Source organism: Poecilia reticulata, chromosome 17, assembly GCF_904066995.2.
Source record: "Poecilia reticulata chromosome 17, P_reticulata-male-v2, whole genome shotgun sequence".
In the NCBI taxonomy this organism is placed as follows: Eukaryota; Metazoa; Chordata; class Actinopteri; order Cyprinodontiformes; family Poeciliidae; genus Poecilia; species Poecilia reticulata.
In genome coordinates, this window is record NC_088846.1 from 1,803,699 (window position 1) to 1,826,681 (window position 22,983).

The 22,983-nt window shown below is 39.2% G+C and overlaps 2 protein-coding genes across 3 annotated transcripts in view; one reads left to right on the plus strand and one right to left on the minus strand.

Moving 5' to 3' along the window:
* Window positions 1–9,812, plus strand: part of cntnap2b (contactin associated protein 2b) — a 99,457-nt gene extending 89,645 nt beyond the window's left edge. Inside the window, exons 23-25 of one of the 2 annotated variants that reach the window (XM_008433525.3) lie at window positions 1,375–1,605; window positions 1,685–1,759; window positions 5,814–9,812. In XM_008433525.3, the coding sequence (XP_008431747.1) occupies window positions 1,375–1,605; window positions 1,685–1,759; window positions 5,814–6,013 (506 nt within the window). In that variant the 3' untranslated portion in view covers window positions 6,014–9,812. Of the gene's footprint in view, window positions 1–1,374; window positions 1,606–1,684; window positions 1,760–5,813 lie in introns of those variants that run through there. The other variant, XM_017309994.2, reaches the window with a different exon arrangement.
* Window positions 9,813–14,816: 5,004 nt separating this feature from the next.
* tgs1 (trimethylguanosine synthase 1) overlaps window positions 14,817–22,983 on the minus strand; it is a 110,038-nt gene continuing 101,871 nt past the window's right edge. Inside the window, exon 14 of the mRNA XM_008433524.3 lies at window positions 14,817–15,416. Within this exon, the coding sequence (XP_008431746.1) occupies window positions 15,303–15,416 (114 nt within the window). The 3' untranslated portion in view covers window positions 14,817–15,302. The remainder of the gene's footprint in view (window positions 15,417–22,983) is intronic.

Below are 22,983 nucleotides of genomic sequence, written 5' to 3' on the forward strand. Positions count from 1 at the left end.
GTGAAGAGGCAGCTGGAGAGACTGAACCAAAACCAGGCTACAGGTCTGGATGGTGTCAACCACAGAGTCCTGAATTAATGAGTTACATTTAATTTTCCTTTGGGATTAATAAAGTATTTTTGAATTTAAATGTGAAAAGAAACGTATTTGGTTCTTATTTTCTTTACAGTTATTTTGATTTTTGAATAAATGTTCATCTCAGGGTATAAGGGAAGAAATTTGATGTCGGTGTTTATTAATTTTTTGTTGTATTCTCTAAAGTCACAGCTATTCATAATCAGAAATGGTTCTTTCTGAGTAACAGCTGGATATATCTGCAATGATGCCTTTAATTAGCTGAATCAGAGTAGGAAGAATTGCCTTGAAGATTTAAGACTTTTGACAATCATTGTACAATAAATAGTTGCTGTTGGAAATGTGGCAGTGTTTACCAAGCAAGCTGCTTGCAAAAAAAAAACTTTCCACATGTAAAGTATTAAAATCATTTTGTTCCACTCTAACTGTACATCTGTGAAAACATCAAAGTTTGCTCTGTATTCAACAAGTCGTAAGAAACACACTTAAATAGCCAAATATCTCCACTCAAGTCTTTTGAGTAAAATTACCTGTACTGTACATTTAAAATTATTTTTTATTGTTGTACTTTTTAGCAGTACAAAGGGCTAAACAATAGCCAGTCCCACCATTTCGGATGTTAACGTTGTGGCACTGAGGCGCACTGTCCCAATTCTCAAATTTGTGCACGCTTGTAACCTGCACACTCAAACCCTTGTTCACTTTGAGTACACACTTTATGGAGTATTGGGACCAGGCCCAAGTTCTTGGCTGCAGTTCAAATCAGTTTGAGTGAGACTTCTCCTGGCTGGCGGTTTTTCCTTTATTGCATTGCTACCATAGAGTAAGCAATTACAATTATTTCTCATTCTGTTTATTTTTCTATTTTAGTAGACCCTCTGTTTTTAGACATTTGTGTGTTCTGTTAGTTATTGATCCCTGTGCTGCTTTTAATATTTGGTTAGATTTTGTCTCTCAGTTCCTCACCTCTTGCTACTTGTATAAAAACTTGTGTGGATTTTCAACTAAAACAGTGACTCGGCCACCCACCAATTGCAGGGCAAAATCCTTTCTCCATCACCCCAATATGGCAGCAATGAATGAATAAATACAAAATAATACAATACTATAGAACATAGTATTGTAGTATACATTTTTATATATATGTAAGTTTTATATTTAAACACAAATTTGTTGTCAGTGTAATCTACACAATCCACTTTGAAGATGACAATGAACCTTTCAGAAGTTTGGACAGTTTATTGTTAATACACAGTTTGTTTGACTTTGTGATGCTCTGAGCCTCTTTTCTTGTTGTAGAAACGGGACAGATTGACCCCATTCTAATAGAGCGCTACAACAGCCCAGGCTTTGTTGGATGCTTATCCAGAGTTCAGCTGAATAATGTGGCACCACTGAAAGCTGCACTTCGCTCAGGCATGACTGCTCCAGTCAGCATCCATGGAATCTTGGTCCAGTCCAACTGTGGAGCCTCACCCTTGACCATTCCCCCCATGCCCCTTGCTAGTGACCTCTGGCAAATGGAAGCTGGTAGAATCCCACTCAGATAATCAGAGAATGTAGTAACATGTACTAGTTCAAATGGTTAACGTATTTGTTTTATCTGCAGGTGGCGCAGTTTTTCCCTTCAAAGACGAAAAGATTGGAGGTGATGCTGTTCATCAGAATTTTGCAGTAATGGCAGGTAAATATTTTTTAATTTCAAATGTATTTACAGCTGAAGTGGCAATGGAGGCAGCCAGCTAAGTGAGAGGGTCTAACATTCTCTCACTTAGAGAGAGAATATATGGCAACCTCACCTAAAACTGTTCAGACATAATTCACGCTGCTGTATCGTTGCAGATGCTACTCTTATATCAGTGGTTCTTAACCTTTTTTGAGGTACCGAACCCCCCAGTTGGATATGCGCATTCACCGAACCCTTCTCATTCCACCAGCCCCCCTCACCCCCGACACACAAAATACTTTGCGGTATCTGTTTATATTAGCTGTGTTACCACCCCCACACCACTAGAGGCAGTACCAACCCCGAAAAGATGCGACTAAGGAGCAGAATTAGACTATAGAATTTGGTAAAAACTGTGAGCTTTGCTGAAGTAATTAAAGACAAAAGTTCAAATCCATGCTGAGAGTGGAGCTCCTTCAATCAGGGCTCCTCCGCAGCTCTGATTGGCTAAACAATGTAACGTGATCCTCTGCAGCAAGTGATGGCGAAGCGGGGCGTCATCACGACTTTACACAAGTGTGTCTGTACCTCCGCGGCAGAGGCTCCGCCGAACCCCTGAGACCAACTCATCGAACCCCTGGGGTTCAATCGAACCCAGGTTAAGAACCACTGATTTAGATGTATGTTTCCTACAGAGACATTAATTAAAGTCCTGCACCACAGTGAGTAATTAAAGATGCACCACAGTGAGGCTCAGACAGAGGGAAAGAGAAGAAGCAAATAGAAATTGCCTACGGTTTGTTTTGTTTTTCTTGTTTTGACATATACATATGTCTTTATAAATCCTATTGTAAGCTTTAGAGTGACCTTCTAGTTTTAGTCATTTATTACCCATCCAGTATTATGGTCCACGTTTGTGGAACAGTCAGAAAACTTGAGGACTGCAGAAAATGTTGTCTTTAAGAGCAGCTCAAGACTCACCTTTTCAACTGTATTTCCTGAATTGAATGATGTCTGCTTAGTTTGTGCATTTTCCATGCAGTTGTGTTTTTTTTCCATGTGAGGTTGGGGTGGGTAATTGTTTTTGCTTGTTTTTATTGATCTGTACAGCACTTTGAGCTACTTTTAGAAGGGTGCTTTACAAATAAAATTGATTGATTAAATTTTAAATCTTAAAAGGATTGATCTTTTAAGAAAATAATTTGCTTATTCAAACACACAAAAATATAAAACATATTAAGGCCTGTAATTTATCAACAACAGATTTATATTTAGCATTTTTTTTGTCTTTCCCTATGTTCTCTTGCTTTCATCTAACCTTCCGAAACATTCTTTGTAGGAAAAATGAAATATTTTTATCCATTCATTTACACCATGCATACTTTTTCAATATTCCATTTTCATATAGCCAAACAATTCACCCTGAGGAGGAGAATGCATTCTGGAACCACTCGGACCCATTCCTATGAATTGGGTGGGATATCCTTTTTAGCAGGGGTGAAAGTAGTTTTAAATTCTTGGGGGTACTATGACTATATATATATATATATATATATATATATATATATATATATATATATATATATAATGTGTGTGTGTGTGTGTTTTTGCGAAGCGATAAAAGCTGGGTAGCTCTTAAATTGCTACAAAATAAAGCTGTATTTCCCTCAACCCACTGACAGCAGAGGAACGGCTGTCTGCTGTAAAAAAAATCAATGGATTCACTGTGCAGCAGTGAGTTCACCCACTAATCAGCCGTGACTGATTAGTTTTTCAAGAACAATCTAAAACACGACTTAATCAGTTAATAAATAACTTTTTTCTCATTTCATATTGTTTCTGAACTGTTCATGCTTTGTAGAGCAGGGGCGCAATATGTTGATCGCGGAAGGTTTTGAGTCGATCTCGGCATTGGGACAAACTGAACGCCGCCAGGACGCTGAGATCAGCACGTCTTCTGACTCCTTATCAAAACGTTCGTAACTTTATTAAAGAACGATAACAAAAAATCAACAAAACATGTTCAAATTAATGACCCAACAACAATAATAATCTCAGTAATTATTGTTTCAACAAGGTGTTGCGCAATTCTGTGCGTTTCGGTTCCATTACCAAAATAACTAGCAGAGCAGGAGTTTAAAATTAACTAATCAACCACCGCTGTGTTCATGAGGTTTATTAATAATCGCAAAATAAATATCAAGCCTGCAAACCTAATATCGTAACGGACTGAATGTTATGTTTTTAACGTAATCTCTGGTCGGCTTGTGGAGCGCATGAGGTTGCCATAGCAACGGCTGTGCTTAATTGACAGAGACGGAGAGTAAAAAGGTGCCAGTGGTTTAGAGTTGATTACCTGTTCAGGTTTGACTTTTTTTTACTTTTGCATTGGTGCATCACAGACCCTGTAGTTTCTGAACGTTCAATAAACGACAAACTTGGACTAATACCTCGTTCTTTGTGAGTAGGCCTATACGTCATTTAAAAGAAACATCAAACACGGTAAATATGTTTCATTAAGTATTTAACAAACAAATGGCTTCTACCGCGATAATTATGTGAAATTAAATTAAGTGTCCAATATAAAAAAATTGTTTGGTGCTTTGAGCTCAGAGTCTGAGAGGCTTTTCCTTTATATCAAACAATTTTTTTTGCCTCTTATTTAGTGGAAATATTGATGTTGATGAGACTTTCTCTAAAATAATAACCTTTTTCAACCTTTATAGCTCCACTGTTGAAAATGAGGCTCTAACATTCACAAATGACATTGAAATAAAATCCAGTCCAACATCTGGTTTGAGGTGATTCCTCTGGAACCTGTTGGAGAAAAATATCCCAACTTCAGAAGATGAGCTTTAACCTAACAGAGCTCTGTGGTTCCTCCTGTCAGTATGAGAGTCAGAGTGAGGAGGCGCCATGTTAGGAAGAGAAGTGGAAGCTGCAGGATCCTCAGAACAAACAGGTCATGATGCTGGGCTACTGATTGTCCCTCTGTCTGGACACAGGATCAATATAACCAGTTTAAAAGATAAAATAAATTGTTATATGTCAGACATGGAAAACTGGGATGCTCTCCATTCCATGATGTTCAGAGTTTAGGTCTCATGGCATCTCAAGGTGTCAACATTGCAGCCAGTGGGCTGAAAATACAGCTTTATTCTGTAGCAATTCAAGAGCTACCAGCTTTTATTGCTTCGCAAAAAAATTCATCAGCTCAGAAACTACAAAGCACACAAAGACATGTGTATATATATTTTTTTGTCATAGTACCCCCAAGAATTTAAAACTACTTTCACCCCTGACAAACTGACTCCGGCCCCCCAGCAGAGAAGGGAAAAGTTATGTGGCCCTCACAGGAAAAAGTTTGGGGACCCCTGTTTTAGGGAGTACAGGACTTTTTTTTTATTGATTTGAGGTTATCTACCTACATACCAAATTTCAGATCTCTATGACCTACAGTTTGTCCTATCTCACGTTAGGGGGCACTGTAGAGCAGTTTGGCCACGCTCAGTTGCGATTCCACTGGAATCTGAAAACTTTAGTTGAGGGACAATTTTGGGTGAAGTTTGGCGAGTTTTTGAATATGTTAAAGCATCCAAAAAGTCCTGGAATTTGTCAGAAAAATAATAAGAAAACCTGAGATTAAAATAGGCCTTTGCAGCACTTTGCTGATCGGGCCTAATAAAATAAAATATAGACAACGCATTGTATCCAAGCAGTCCAGTACCAGACATTAATTTGGCATGAACTATGTAAGAACAAACCCTTTAAAACAGCAACAAGAGACACAAATCACTGGACACAGTGGATACAATAATTAGCGTTGTATCCACTAATTTGTTACCAACTTAGTATAACACAAATAAGGAAATTAATACACAAATAGTACCAGTAAAAATAAAAGATGTTCCACCTCAAGATTTGAGAATGTTCATTATATTAACAAAATCAACTTGCTGCACTAGGCCGTGTGTATTTCATTAATATCTTCACTCTCTGGGTCGATTTCTATACTTCGTCATCTTTCAGTTTTGACCTTCTAAGCATATCTTTTGTTTTGTTTCTTTCTCAGGTATTATCTCCCTGGTCATCTTGACAGTGCTGTGCATCCTGGTGTTCGTGATTCGCCACATGTTTCGTCACAAGGGCTCATACCACACTAATGAGGCCAAGGGAGCAGACTCAGCAAACTGTGCTGATGCAGCCATTATTGTCAATGACCCGGCCTTCACTGAAACTATTGATGAGAGCAAGAAGGAGTGGTTCATCTGAAGTCTGGAAATCCCTTGAAAATGTCACACATGGACATGGGTCGATTTTTTATTTTGTTTTTCCCAAGCTTTGGGAGTATTTGGGAAGTGACAAACTGTGGAACCTTAAGCATGTATGAGCATTTATTTTAAAAATAAACAACTTTGTGGACAGATATAGAGATAGTATTATGGCACAAAGCACACCACAAGTTATTTTACAATGGTTTCTCCTAAATGGACAATGCAACAAAGTAAAACCCTTCACAGGATTGTGCCATAAAATCATAGAATGAAATTGTCTTAGATCATATCAGTTTTGTTTTTTACCATTCTGAAATAAATTTTCTATTAAGTGTCAAGATTATTTTTATTAGCTTTATGTTAGACTTATTTATATATTTATGTATTTTTCTGTTTATATTTGATCTCCATAAAATGTGACACATTGTATCCATCTTTATGCCACAAAACATTCATAATTGTAGTAATTGTTTAAATTGTATCTGTTTTTACCATATTTTTAAAGATTTGTGGCCTGGGCTTTGATTGAACCCTGGATGTGTACGTTCTGGCTGGTCTGTAAGTACAGCTGATGAAACACAATAAGGCTGCATTTTACATGACAGACAGCATTGACTCTTCTAGCTGTTGGTTTTAAAATGCAAACTGAGGCCAGTTAGTTCAAACAGGTTCTTATATTTAGGTATTTTTGTAGTTTTCTTATGTTTCCACACTACATTTACTTCTTAAGACACATGAAAACCCCTGACTGGACTATGTTTTAAGTTGGTCAGATAATTTTTTGGGAATTATTTTAAAAGGACTCGTATAGTATCAGTCTCTTGAAACCAGATATTTAATAAGTTATTGCAAAGGAATGTTTATTAGTTACATGTTTAGCTTCACCTTAACTCTGGACATTTTATTGAAATGCATTTATATTTTTTTTTTGTTCTTGTGCAATAGTATGCTGTTTGACACTGACTTGCCCTATATTTTTTCTTTATGAGCCACTGTAGAACCACATAGTTTTCTTCATGTTACATGGATAAAAACGATCCAAAACACACTTGTAAATTTGGTTGACTGGTTTTCTTGTATGTTTAACTGTGTAGAAAAAACCCCTGAGAAGGCACTGAGGAAACTGCTGATTTAAGATGAAAATGGTCAAATTCAAAACGTTATTGTCTAGGCCTGTCGCGATAAACGATAAATCAATTAATCGGACGATAAATTAAACCTATCGACCTCATTTTAATTATCGGCTTTATCGTCTCTTCCAGCCTTTTTTCTGTTGATGACACTGAATGAAAAAAGGCTCAGCTCCGGTGCTCTCCACTGACCCTCCCTTCCTCATTTCCTTAGTCTAATGTCCAGCGCACATTACACGAGTTGTCGGCCCATTTTCAAACCCTGAGAGACCACACCTTAGCAGACAGAAATCCTAGGTATAACGGTTCGATCGTGCCGTGTGGTGTCCAGCCACATGGGCACAAAATAATGGCTACAAGTTCAGTAAACTAATTTTAAAATCAGGCATTAATCAATGCTTTACTACAGTGGTCCCCAAACTACGGCCCGCGGGCTGGATCCGGCCCGCCTCCACATTTGGTCCGCCCCCCTGAACAATACCAGAGAGCATTTAGATTTTTTTTTCATATACCGCATTTTCCGGACTATAAGCCGCTACTTTTTTCCTAAGCTTTGAACCTTGCGGCTTATAGCCCAGTGCGCCTTATATGTGAATTTTTCTTCAACCACCAGGGGGAAGTGAATCATTGAAAGTCAAAATTGGAAATCAAAGAAGAAAGCTCCCATTAAAACGGAATTAGGTTTTAATAGGGAATTAAAATTTGAGAATGTTGTTGATCAGTTAAATAGCATTGAGGGGAAAAAGAAGATTTTTCGTTTTTTAAATAATACTCTGATCATTATGAGAATTTGAGGTATAGATATTAGGATCCAATAGATGGCAGTAGAGCAACAATAATGGATGCAAGCTGCCATTGAAATCTAAAGAAGAAGAAGAAAAAAAAAGAAAGCCTATTTTCATTTACCACATTCTAGTAGCAGACACAAAGAAAACTACAGTAATCAGTTCAGTTAAATCTAAACTTGGCAACTTTTTTCTTTTTCAACCGTAATAAATGTGATATTTGATTGACCTGTTATGACTCCAATTTTGGGTGTCCGCCCCCCTCTGCTGCTGCTACATCGTTGTGGAAAACCTAGACGGCAGAGATATCTGCGGCTTATATTCTGGAAAATACGATATTTATTTCATAAATAGTGTTATTTCATGTATTTTTTCTGTGAAGAACCCAGAGAGGGTTATTAGATTGTGCTTTCTGGAAAACAATACATTTTTACATTCAGGTATTCCTGCAATCGTCACACTTTTTTTTGTTACAAACTGACTCCGGCCCCCCACTAGATAAGGGAAAAGTTATGTGGCCCTCACAGGAAAAAGTTTGGGGACCCCTGCATTACTAGAATCTACCTGTGATGCATGTGACTAGAGTCAGCGTAAAGTCCTGACTGAATGAACATCATTATCACCTATTTATGTCACTTTAACGAAGAACAGCTGAAAACTTACCGGGTTTATTAATTGCGGTAGCAATTTAGCTCCAACTCATCCCCTTGTCATTTCTATATTCTTTGCAAATGTTGAATAAACATTAATGTTGTTTCCACATATCATCTCCGATGTCTTCTGGACTTCATGTTGTGCGTGTCAGCTGTTTGGGATTCCCCTCTGTAATTTCCCCTCAGAAAGCACGGAGGAGAATCCGCGCTTTCTGATTGGCTTCCTGTCACATTCAACGGGCTGCGTTAAGCTCCCAGACGGGGAAAACCCCTGATTTAGATCGAAGCGGCCACGACGATCTACCTTAACACACCACACACTGCAGGATGATCGGTTAGATCCAAGATTATCATAGGGGGAAAATAGGGGCGAAACGGGCACATCCGACTACCTAATGCTACTGCATTAAGTAGTCGGATGTGCCCGTATTCTCTATTTAAATCTAGTGGTTACTGAAGCGCAATATATTATACAGACTTCATAATCTGCACTCTTTTGGTTGAATGCAGTATTTATTTCCACTTTGGCTTTATGTTGTTTAGTTTTTATTCAAGTACGTTTTTTGTTAATGGAGACTGAGAATCCATTTTATTTTTGTTTTTGGTTGTTTTATTTAGTTTATCAGTTCCAGTGTAACGTGTTCTTTTGAAAATAAGGTGCATCTATCCGGAAATCGCATGTATTATTAGTCATTTCCATTAAGGTCTTGAAACAATATCATCGTTTATCGCAATAATTTTTTAGACAATTAATCGTCCAGCAAAATTTGTTATCGTGACAGGCCTATTATTGTTCTTATAAGTAACATTGGACTCTAATATCTGATCAGATGCATACAGAATGTTCGTTTCCAGATTTTCCACAAAAATTCTTATATTTACAGACTTATTTTTCTTTATTCCATATCCACTTATCTAAATGTCTTTCTTCATACATCATGCTCTCTCTTCACTCCCTTATGTGTTTCTTTCTCTCTTTTTTTGTACTCTATGCTTGAAGTTGTACTGCATGTGGTGAATGGACTGATATAAAACTTTTGTTCTAACATTTTTTTTCACTTATTTCTGTTCTTTTTAGATTGTTATGAGAGATTGGTATTTTTGTGGTTTGGTTTAAGCACAATTGTGACAGGACACCGTCCCTTTCATTGAGAAACAGAGTGGTTCCACAGCCTTTGTTAAGTAGGTGCTGTTAGCAGTTGAAAATAAAGTGGGACACGGAAACATTTTATATGTCTTATGTATGAATGGGTGGGGGTTGTTGTTTCTGTCAAGCAGCCAGAGTTTGTTACTCAACTTGTTGAAAGTGGGAGTGGAATAAATGAGTTTCAAATTTCTCCTTTAGCTGTTCCGTCCACCCGGATTACATTGTCCAGAGTTTTGCCCTGTTGATGATGACTAGTGATGATGGCTTATTAAAGCCAAAAAAAAAAGATAACACTGTTTAAGAACAACAGGGAATATTTTACTGTTATAGGCCTGGTCCACTGCCATCAATCCTTAAAAGGATCCAAGATTAGTTAAAGTTGTTGGCCTAAAAATGTAATTTTCCTACTAACTAAAAAAAATGCTTTGTTTGCCAAAGCTGATCATTTCTTCAAAAATGTTATATTTCTTGTTATATTTTTATCCATGGAGTTCACCATTTGTTCAGTTGCTGGGCTGATGATGCAGGTGTGTCTACTGTTTAATTTACAGAGCAAACACAGGAAGGCTGACTTTATCCGAGTTGTTATCATATTGCGTTTGACTGGTGTAATTTTAGATAATGCCATACGTCACTATTGGGTATAACTTAAAAAGAAAACAGTGAGGTGAATCTGGATCGCTTCAAACATGAAAGAAAGAAGGGCACAGTGGGAGAGAGTTGGACACAACGTCCAAAGAACCTACATTTGTGCTCTTAACATTTCTCTCCAGAAGACTTTGATTCATTTGTACAAGCAAAACTGGCAAAAGCTCCAACAGCTGATCGTTACCTTTACAAGCTAAAAACAAATGCCATGCTGACAGTTTTTATCCACAAAGTGCCTAAAACCCACTGCTGCTGACTAGAGAGCAAAAAATGCTGGGAGAAACATCAGACAGACTTCACCGGAAGCTCTTTTAAATGCCAAGAGCTCTGCGGCAGTAGTACCGCAGGTGTTTACTTCCAAACCGAAGTCCTGATCCTGACCAAAGACAGCTGTTACCAGATCCGACACAGTTACAAAACACCTTACCAGATCATACACTCCGACCACAGGTATGTGTCATTCATTGTTTCATTTATGAAGCTGAAGGTAGCAGCAGTAAAATACCTGCATCCTCATTATTACTTTGTGATTTCTACATTCCCATTGCTTTCAACGTGTTCCGGTTTAAACTGAAAAGGCTTAAAGATGTTACTCATTGCCGTTTTGGCTGGATGGAGCCAACGCAGTCAACCTTTAGATGTCATTTACCCAGAATGCATTGCAGTGTGGCGATGGCGATGTTCATGTGACAATATTTTATTAAAATTTATAAAAACTAAATAGCCTACAGTGTTATTACGTCTAAAATAAATATTTTTCAAATAAAGTCTAATGTTACAACCAATCCTGGATTCCTTTAAGGGACAACACAAAGTGGCCCCAGGCAGTAGATTTCCACTGCTTTTGGCTCCTACAGAAGTTACCCCACAAAGACAGCATTCCCATGTGATGTAATTTCTTTACCCTTACATGTGTGTGTCCATGTGAGCATGCAAGCAGCTAAAAGAGATAGAGGAAAAAGACAGAATCATTTATTTGTATCTAACAAGGTGCTAGTGCAGGTGCTGAAACGCTTCAGAAGACTGGCTTGGTGGTTCAAGACTGTCAGTTTGGGATGTACAGATTCCAAACTTAATCATGTTCTGTCTTTGCGTAGACAAATGTTTATGCATCTGGATTCACCAACCCAGATGTTCGATATCTCTTTCCATGTTAAACATGAGGAGGGATATATGGTATATGCAAGCTTAGGTGTGATGAAGTGTTTTGAGTGTGGAGATGTGGGACACAAGCAGATTGGACCCTTATTTAGCCATAAGCAACTCTGAACAGGTGGATTTTAAGTCGCGATTTAAAGGGACTCGGTGTTTCAGCTGTGCTACAGTTTTCTGGGAGTTTGTTACAAATTTGTGGTGCATAGAAGCTGAATGCTGCTTCTCATTTGGTTCTGGTTCTGGGGATGCAGAGCAGACCAGAAGCAGAAGACCTGAGGGGTCTAGACCAGTGTTTCTCTCTGGTTCTCACTGCCCCCCTGCTCTGCATGTTTTAGATGTGCCTCTTTTCCAGAACAGCTGATTCAAATGATTGCATGACCATCAAGTCCTGCAGAAACCTGTTAATCACCCAGAGATACAATTTAGGTGTGTGACAGAAGGGAAATACCTAAAACATGCAGGATAGGGGGGCGGTGAAGACCAGGGTCGAGAAACACTAGTCTAGACGATTGGTACAACAACAACAGATCTTTAATGTATTGTGGTGCTAATCCGTTTAGTGATTTATAAACTAACAATAGTATTTTAAAGTCTATTCTCTGAGCTACAGGCAGCCGATGTAGGGACTTTATAACTGGTGTTATGTGCTCCATCCTCCTGGTTTTAGTGAGACGCTAGCAGCAGAGTTCTGGATGAGCAGCTGTTTGATTGATTTATTGGACAAACCTGTGAAGACGCTGTTGCAGTAATCAATGCGGCTAAAGATGGACGAGTTTCTGTAGATCGCGCTGAGACATTAGTCCTCTAATCCTGGAAATGTTCTTCAGGTGATAGAACGCCAACTTTGTGATTGTCATAATGTGGCTCTGAAGATTCAGGTCAGTTCATCACTACTCCCAGGTTTTGGGCCTGATCGCTGGTTTTATGTTGCAATAACTGAAGCTGTGCATTGACTGTAGATCGCTCCTCTTTAGGCCCAAAGATAATAACTTCAGTTTTGTTTTTGTTCAGCTAGAGAACGTTTTGGCACATCCACACATTTATCTGTTCATTTATTCAGTGATTGGATGGGTTCAGAGTCACCTGGTGATATCGTGATGTAGAGCTGTGTACAATATGTATTTCCTGTTATAACCTGAACTAGTGGGAGCATTTAAATATTGAATAGGAGGGGGCCTAGGATTGAACCTTGGGGTACCCCACATGTGACCTTGTGTGACACCTGATGAGAGCGATGAGTTTACCATTTGGATCAGATCATTAGCAATGACAGGCAGGACTTTATTAAAGAAATGTGTGGGTAGGACATCCAGGCATCCATGACTGAAAGAACGAGATCACGGATACAAGCGGCCGAAATGGGTTTTCTCCGTAGGGTGGCTGGGCTCTCCCTTAGAGATAGAGTGAGAAGCTCGGTCATCCGGGAGGGACTCGGAGTAGAGCTGCTGCTCCTTCACGTCGAGAGGAGCCAGTTGAGGTGGCTCGGGCATCTGGTAAGGATGCCTCCTGGACGCCTCCCTGGGGAGGTGTTCCGGGCACGTCCCACCGGGAGGAGGCCCCGGGGAAGACCCAGGACACGCTGGAGGGACTGTTTCTCGGCTGGCCTGGGAACGCCTTGGGATTCCCCTGGAGGAGCTGGAAGAAGTGGCTGGGGAGAGGGAAGTCTGGGCCTCCCTTCTTAGGCTGCTATTCTTGTGACCCGATAAGCGGAAGAAAATGGATGGATGGATTTTAACAATCCACTTTGTTAAAATATATATGTAAATTTTAAACATACATTTTAAAAATATATTACAAATATATACAAACAATACTTTTCGGAATTGTGATTTTCTACAATTTAACTACTATTAAAATACACTATGTACAAAATTTGTTGTTCCAAAATAACATTCTGCATAACATAGTGATGGCTTCTTATACATCTGAAAATGTATTGGGTAAAAACAGCTTCTGTGTTTTAGTAAAAAACTGAAAACAGATCACAGTTGGAGAGATGTGAAACAGAAGATACCTACTACTTTTAGTGTTAAGGATAAGTATTGTTTTTGTTGTACAACCTCTCACTAAACTGTTAATGTTCAATGTTTTGAGACATGAACACATTTAATTCTTTGTTAAACAACATTACATTAAGTTCCACTATAAAGATTAACTTTTTTTTATTTGCCATTTTAACAAAATAGTAAAAGATTAAGGCACCTAAAAAGGCATACTTTATTCGCCTAAAGTATACACTGAGATGAAATTTAAATCATACTGAAATTTCAGTATATTCACTTAAAGTATACTTTTATGTGGTATATTTATTTCTTAAAAGTGTATTGTGGTACAATTATATTTATTATATTGTACTTAATACTTAATATACTTAAAATGTACTTAAGCAAATGTAAGTATGTTTGAAATATACAATTTGTTTTTCTTCACTAGGGTAGCTACCACTTCAATGATCGCGTTCACACTAAAACACTCCTCGTGGCTCTGATTGGCTGTTTTGATTTGGGAGCAGAGTGTTTTTCTAAATGCTATTAGGGGCACAAGGAAGAGGCAAGATTACCTCTCTTCCACTTTCAGAGGATATGGTGAAATTAACAAATATGAAAATAAAGTTACTTACTCTAGTACAGAAAATTGTTGGTTTTGAAATGCTTGATGAAAAAAAGTTTTTAAAATAGCACATGAAAATATCCAGAGACAGTTAGCAAATAAAAGAAAAGGTTTAAACTTCCAAAATAACTGATTATAGTACACTGAGTAATCTCGTTTCTATTGTCTCTACCTGTTTTCCCTCTCTTTTTCACTTGTATGCATAATATTAGGGTGTGGTCATAAATATATAAAGCATAATACATATTGGAGTTTCTTCAGTTATGAAAGCCTTGCATTTCCAGTTCTGTCCTGGAATCAGCAGAACACAGTTGAATCAGGATCATTGACTTGTGGAATACAGCTGTATACATTATGTGATAAACTACATGATGCTCTCTCTGTACGTTATAAACTGGGCTACTTACATGCATGTTTGTCAGCTAAGAAGCAAGCAGTCACCCTTCTGTCCCCAAACTTGATAATCCTTTTCTATTCTTAAAATGAAATGCTCGGAGACAAAAATGCTGAGGTGTCTTGACTCAGTGCACAATTCAACTTAATTCAGTTCAAACTACCTTATTGATCTCAAAGGGAAATTAAATGTAAATTATTGTAGATACTGAAATATGTGTTCAAAAGAAGCCTGAAGAATACATGCTATTGTTGGATAACAGTCTCATGAAGAGAATGGTCAGGGTTGTCCATAACTTTGATTTTATGAAGAATCCTTCTTTGCATCAACATCTTCAGAACAGAACCAGCCTTCTTTAGTAGGTTGCTGAGCCTAATAAACAATCCAAACCACCCTCAGGGTTTGAGATCTGATTATAACAATTAATGTCTTCACACTGCATCACCTTGTTAAGTGTACAGATAAGTTTAATTAAACTGTTGGAATGTTTAAAGTCTTGCATTTACAACCTATAAAAGACATACTTCATGTTTTTTTAATACAAATTTGTCCTAAACATTTTCTACACTATTACATGCAATTCAAAAAATAATTTTACAAAAAGTAACTTAATATAAAACCTTTAATTTTATCCTTATTTTTTGCTTAGAAGTACAAAAAATAAGGATAAAATGCACATAAAAAAGAAGCTTTCACTTGACTTTTAGGATTTCTGCAGAGAAAATTTAAAACAAGACGTAAAACCTAAATCCTAAGCGGCAAATGCTAGGCATCAGGGTTTATCAGGTGGCCAAAATAAGCAGTTACAGTCTTAAGCTTGCTGTTAAGGAAGTTCTGCTCCACTTCGACTTTCCCTCCTGGACCTGCCAAAGAGGCGACCTGTGATCAAGGAGACATGGATGTAAATATTAGAAATCTTTTAGCGCATTCAAGCTGTTGCTACATGTAGGTAAAGTATGGAGTGAAAATAGTCTTAAAAATATCTGTGCGTGCATAAAAAGATTTGTGCGTGTGTAGTACTGGATTTGTAAACCTTAAAAATAAAATAAATCTTCTCCTACGCCTATTAATGTTGAAAAAGTACAAACAAGTCACCTGGTACACACACACAAAACTGCATTTACACACACATCCAGTTACGAGTGCACAAGTATTTTTGACACTCATTTGACACTTCGGGGAAGCTCCCAGAATTGTGTGCAGATGATCCGTTTACATGCTATTAAAAGCTGGGCAATCTGAGTTTTGCTGTGAGTCTAGTGTTTTTCTCAGCACTCCCTTGTAATATTCTAAAATTATTTTTAGACATATTGTGCATTTTTGAGCGGTACAGGAGACTAAGTGGTCTGAAAAAGGATCACTGGGTGGCGGAATGGTTCGCTGGCCGGAAAAAAAGCCAGGCAAACCCAGGAGCAAGACGGAGCGTCCCGGTGGTCTGTCCTCTGAAGTAAGTAGGAGCTAAACTGGCACGCTTTGCTCTCCGATTATAATGAGACATGGAGTAATTATTAGAGGTGTGCCAATCGATTGGCCAGCGATCATAATCGGCCGATTTCCGTGAAAAAGTGTATGATCGGTGATCGCCGATCACGGTCTCTTGTTGCCGATCACACAAACCGATCACTTGCATCTCATTTCGGAGCCTGCCTGTGCAGCTGGTCTCCTCTTTCCTTCACACTGCGCAAATGCGCAGCAACAAATCCTAAGCGATGTCATGTGGAACTATATCACACTGAGTGAATGGGGAAGTTTGCGTCAGTGTTGTAGTACTCGAGATCGGTCTTGGTCTCGAGACCATTTTTTGATGGTCTTGGTCTCGTCTCGAACTTGACCGCATTTGGTCTCGATCTCGGGCGCTGAGGACTCGGCATTTTATTTCAAGACCGGTCGAGACCGCAACTGTGAAAATATCACTAAACATGCAGCATACTATCCAGTTTATTTGTTAACATCTTTGTTTTCACTGGATGCAAAAGTGTTTGTTTCTCCCCTCCCTTCTCCCCCCCACCCCCTCACCTTTCACTCGCACGCGGCGCTCCAAGACATGCACAGTGGTTTTCTCTCAGCGGCAGAAGGTGTCTGTCTAATAGTCAGAAATAGAATAGCGCTGCATAAATCATAAGAAATCCGATGGCCACAGCTAACTCGGCAGTGCTTCGCTTTCACAGACGGAGGGGACTACGCCTTTTTTCGTCACTTAGAAAAGTAGCTCAAAGAAAGGTAAGCTCCATTGACGTGATGTTAGCAAAGCTAGCTGTATAGAGACACATAAGCATTGTGATGAAAAAAAGTTGTCATTCACTGCTCTGAATTATTGTGCGGAGGTGTTGACTGACTTGTCGCACATATGAGACAACGCTGTGTCCAAAAGTCTGCAATGTAGTGATGCGATATTCAGGAGCAGTATGATTCTTCTGCACGGGTCTTTACATATTAGATAGGACTGGAGTGTCACTGAGAGTCGTTGTTCTATCAGATTACCATACGCTGTCAGAATAGCATACATCAGAGGTTTCCAAACTGTGGGGTGCACCCTCTAGGGCAGTGGTCCCCAAACTACGGCCCGCGGGCCGGATCCGGCCCGCCTCCACATTTGGTCCGCCCCCCTGTACAATACCAGAGAGCATTTAGATTTTTTTTCATATACCGCATTTTCCGGACTATAAGCCGCTACTTTTTTCCTAAGCTTTGAACCTTGCGGCTTATAGCCCAGTGTGGCTTATATGAGAATTTTTCTTCAACCACCAGGGGGCTCTTTAGCAGGAAGTGAATCACTGAAAGTCAAAATTGGAAATCAAAGAAGAAAGCTCCCATTAAAAAGGAATTAGGTTTTAATAGGGAATTAAAATTTGAGAATGTTGTTGATCAGTTAAATAGCATTGAGGGGAAAAAGAAGATTTTTCATTTTTTAAATAATACTCTGATCATTATGAGAATTTGAGGTATAGAAATTAGGATCCAATAGATGGCAGTAGAGCAACAATAAGCTGCCATTGAAATCTAAAGAAGAAGAAGAAAAAAAAAGAAAGCGCCCATTTTCATTTACCACATTCTAGTAGCAGACACAAAGGATACTACCGTAATCAGTTCAGTTAAATCTAAACTTGGCAACTTTTTCTTTTTCAACCGTAATAAATGTGATATGTTATGACTCCAATTTTGGGTGTCCGCCCCCCTCTGCTGCTGCTACATCGTTGTGGAAAACCTAGACGGCAGAGATATCGGCGGCTTATAATCTGGAAAATACGGTATTTATTTCATAAATAGTGTTATTTCCTGTATTTTTTCTGTGAAGAACCCAGAGAGGGTTATTTGATTGTGCTTTCTGGAAAACAATACATTTTTACATTTAGGCATTCCTGCAATCGTCACACTTTTTCTGTTACAAACTGACTCCGGCCCCCCACTAGATAAGGGAAAAGTTATGTGACCCTCACAGGAAAAAGTTTGGGGACCCTGCCCTAGGGTAAGCGCCGTGCCATTGCAGGGGGTCGCGGAAGCCGTTTGGATGAAAAAGAAAAACAAAAAAACTTTGTATGCGCTGGGTTTTTACCTTAGGATGGCCAACTCTTGTCCATTTGATACAGTAGGGGCTTCCACACTTCCCATATCAGTGTCCTCTGCAGCAGTTAAAACCGTTTAATTCGTTGTTAATAGAGGTGTGCCGATTGATGGGCCACCAATCAAAATCGGCCGATTTCCGTGAAAAAGTGTATGATCGGTGATCACCGATCACGGTCTCTTGTTGCCGATCACACAAACTGATCACCTGCATCTCATTTCGCAGGATGCCTGTGCAGCTGGTCTCCTCGTTCCTTAACACTGCGCAAGCGCGCAGCAACAAATCCTAAGCGATGTGGTGTGGAACTATAACGCTCTGAGTTTGCGTATTGCAGCAGAAAATTGAAGCATGTGGAGTGAAGCACGTCAAAATGCATCAACACGACAAATCTAATATGGCATAAAAACAATGCCATACTTGACGGAGTTTGGCTACATCGAGGCTTACTACAGTAAAAAAGACATATGGAGGATCAGATAGCAGGTAAAGCAGCGCACAGCTGCAAACACTCACTCGGATTAGCATGACGGTCAGAAAGCTAAACAAATAACCTGGAAAATTATTTAAGTCTTCGAGCTGCGATGTAAGACGTTGGTTCTGCTCTCACTGTTGAACCGCTGCTACGCGCTACAGACGGAGCGCCGCTTCTGCTCTACCTGGTAGTGACTCTCACACCGAACCTCTGCTTAAAGCTGCAGCATCTAACATAAAAAAAATAAATTTTACATACTATTAAAACTTTCGCTGTCCTAACATGAGACAGATAATCTCTGAAAAAATAATCAATATCCTCCTTGTTCTGCATAATTACTCCGCTCAGTAAGAAAGTCACTCAGAACTAGCAGTAATCAGCTAGCCGCCATGCTATCAAGAAGTTTTCATTCAGTAACTCAGGATTGTTTATTGTAATGGATCCTGTATTTGCCTTTGAATGTTAAGTTTTATACTTGATTATTTTGGCAATGTTGAGAGGTTTTATTTTGACTCTTTGCATTATTTAGCCGCTTCAGAGCCTCCATATGTTTTCAGTCTGTTAAAGATAGTATTACAGATAGCAGTACAATTTGCGCAATGCCTGTTTTCTTGGAAAAAGTTATTAAAAACAAGTTTTTGTCTAAATTAAGGTGAATTTATGGTTCCTTTTTCCATATAATGTAACCGGTGATGCTTATGATTAAAAATAATAATAATGTGATCGGTATCGGTGATCGGCCCTCATGGTTGATCGGAAACGGTATCGGCAGGAAAACACCTGATCGGCACATCTCTAGTTGTTAACATGTGGTAATCTGTTTTTCCGAGCCGCCTGTAAACGCAACATGAGCGCTATGACGCTGGGTTTACACCTGTGCGGCAGGAAGGAAACTTGCTGCTGCTACGTGGAGCTGCACAGGTGTGTTAGAATCATGTCAGCAAACCAGCAAAACACAAAGAACTTTTCAAAGTTTTCCCCCCAAACTAACAGACTGTTTAGTAAAGCTGTTTGATGCAGGTAAAGTTAGCTAAAAGATGACTAGCTAGCTAATATCAATACATCACCTTAAGCTTGTTAACAAGTAGCTTATAGGCTAAGTTGTTGTCTATGTTCAGCTACATAGATTCATTTTGCCCCCCAAAAAGTCGACTCCCCCCCTCAAAAACACATCATTCAACCACACAGCTATTTGTGGGGGGCAGAAAATGTTTGGAAACCACTGGGGGGGAGGTGGGCGCAGGACAAAAGGTTTGGGAACCACTGGCATACATGTATCTACTTGGTCAGTGTTCATAGTTGAGCGTTATTTACCGTCAGGGCATTGCCTCAATTGCTATGTTTAATGGTGCAGACAGTGGTGGTTTCTGACATGAGCAACATGGGTAAACACCCAGGGCGTTACCTTTTTAGGGATGGCACAAGACCACCGCAAATCGTAGCACAGAGATGGAAGCAAAGGAGAACAAAGAGTTTGTTAAAATAATATTAGTTAAATTTATTAAGTATTTAATATCTATGTGCTTTTATGGGAATATGGATCTTTCAGATATATTTGAAAAGTAATTTTGATCATATTTCGGCGCTGGTCTTGGTCTTGACTCGGTCTCGGACCCTAAAAGTCTTGGTCTTGTCTCGGTCTCAATACACTTTGGGCTTGGTCTTGGGTTAGGTGGTCTTGACCACAACACTGGTTTGCATGTTGCAGTGGAAAATTGAAGCACGTGGGGTGAAGCACGTCAAAATGCATCAACACGACGAATCTAATATGGCATAAAAACAATGTCATACTTGACGGAGTTTGGCTACATCGAGGCGCACTGCAGTAAAAAAGACATACGGAGGATCACATAGCAGGTAAAGCAGCGCACAGCTACAAACACTCACCCGGATTAGCATGACGGTCAGAAAGCTAAACAAATAACCCGCAAAATTATTTAAGTCTTCGAGCTGCGATGTAAGACGCTGGTTCTGCTCTCGCTGTTGAACCGCCGCTACGCGCTACAGGTAGTAATATTTCACAGACAGAGCGCCGCTTCTGCTCCACCTGGTAGTGACTCTCACACCGAGCCTGTTTAAAGCTGCAGCGTGTAACTTAAAAAAATAAATTTTACATATGTATTAAAACTTTCACTGCCCTAACATGAATCTCTGAAAAAATAATGCAAATTCCTAAGTCATGTTGCTGACTGATATTTATATAGTTTGTGAGATATTCTGATTTGCCTTTTACTTTATTCACTAAGTGAAATAAATTGCCTTTCGATTCTAATGTATTGAATTTCTATGTGTATAAATAACATTTTATATTCATTTCTACACAGGACGAAACGGCTGACTGATGGATCGGGTCTGGTGTTATTTCACTTTCTGGAGGATCAGGCTCTTTCAGATCTCATCTATCCTCTGATCCAATGGAGCTGCTGCAGGAACACACTGATCCTCTAAAGGGGTCCTCAGATCAAGGCATCGATGTCTGTTGTTCTGCAACATTTAGATACATCCTGGTCCAACACACCTGAATTAAATGGCTGCTTAGGCCAGTCAAGTTCTCCAGAGTCCTGCTAATGACCTCTGACCTCATGATTTGACTCGGGTGTGTTAAAGAGACATCTAAAGGTTGGAGGACAACAACCCTTATGAACTGAAGTTAAAGCCCTGCTGTACAATTTTCACTCAATTGTAATCACATTTACTTGCATACAGTCGAAGCTTTACCTGTGTTGAGGTAGATGAGGAGTTTGCATAGTGTCTTTAATACCTTTTTAGTTTCCATTTGTTGAAAGTAAATTACAAACATTTACCAATAGTTTGACAACTGGCTTTATGACAGAAAAAAAGTTTGATGTCACAAATACAGTATATAATTTTAATAGAGGCATCATTCAATTTATAATGTAGAAAGAAGAAGATGACAAAAGTATGTCCTGAATTAACTTTAATGTTCATTTCACTACACAAAAGACAGATTAAATATTTAAGAACGCAACAAATCTGTTGAATCTTTAACAAAATACGTTCAGATTAACATGGGTGGTTTCAAAGCTACCTAAAGTTAACAATGAAATGTCTTAAAACTTACATGGGTGGTCAAATATTTACTATAATCAATTAACAAAAGAAAACACCATAAAGCTGTATATTCAAAGACGACCAAGGTCTGTCTGTACAGATTGAGGAGACACCATAACATCTACCAACAGAGCTGGTTGACTACTGTAGTTTGAAATAGGGCTGTATAAATAAATCAATTCGGCGATATATATCGATATTTTCCGCCCTAGGAAAGTATCGATTTTTCATCCGTTAAACCATAGGGGTCCATAGCCTTAGAGTTCTTTTTAACGTCTAGTTTGTTACGGCGTAGCAGCAAGACTCCGCCTCCCTCAGTCTCACTTTCAACATGAGCTTAAAGTGCACATTATAAACTACACACCAGCTTTTAAATTGTGTTAATTGGCCAAGTATAACCATAGTTAGGCTATGCTAAAATTAGTAAACCATATTTTTCTGAATGTCAGAGAAATGTCAAAAGCGCTGCCATTCCCCGGCTTTTCCGATTATGTGAGAGGGAATGAGCTTCCAAACGCACAAAACGAAACGAAACATTAGATTCCTGTGTTTTTGGAAATGTAAAATCTTCAATAAATAACGACGGGCTGTATTTTGCTGCTGAGAAACGAAATAAAGTTGCGCAAGTAACCGTGAAAGAGAAGCGGAACGGAGAAGCGGAAAGGAGTAGCGGCGCGAACGGAGAAGCTGCAAAAGCAGTGAGATCGCGAAATGAATGAAAATTTCGACTGGTAGCATTCACTTCGTAATTAGTTTTTAGCTTAGCGGTTTCTGTTCTGTATATAAAGGATTACCTGAAGAATGAACATGGGTTAATAACATCCGAAGCGGGGGCGCAGCGGCGCTGTGTTTTGAGCAGGAAAAACCCGCAGCCGGAACCCGCGGCGCAGTGAGGATTTCCATGATAACAATGGCTGATCGATCATTCTTATTAGCAACAGACAAAGAAGATCAGAGAGTGAGAGAACGATGAGATCCTGGGAGTCTGAGAGGCAGCTACTCAGAGATCCAAGCAGGGGAATAGCGGCGCTGCGTAGCTGCAGGGAGTCGCTCACTACGGGGTGAGACGGAGCCACTACTTTAGTAGTTAGAAGAAAGCAGCTTACAGCCACGGCTAACTCCGGGAGCAAAGGTAGAAAAGCCTTCCTCATAGTCCAAAAGACTGCATTTGTGGCTGCATTTTTACTCCAAAATGCAGCCACAGTGTCCAAAAGAAAAAACATAAGTGCAATCATTTGCATATTGAGTCTACAGAGGCTGATAATCTCCCCACTCTGCTCCTGGATTACTGTTTAAACTTTAGAGTTTTATTTCAAATCCACATGAATTAACTGACAGAA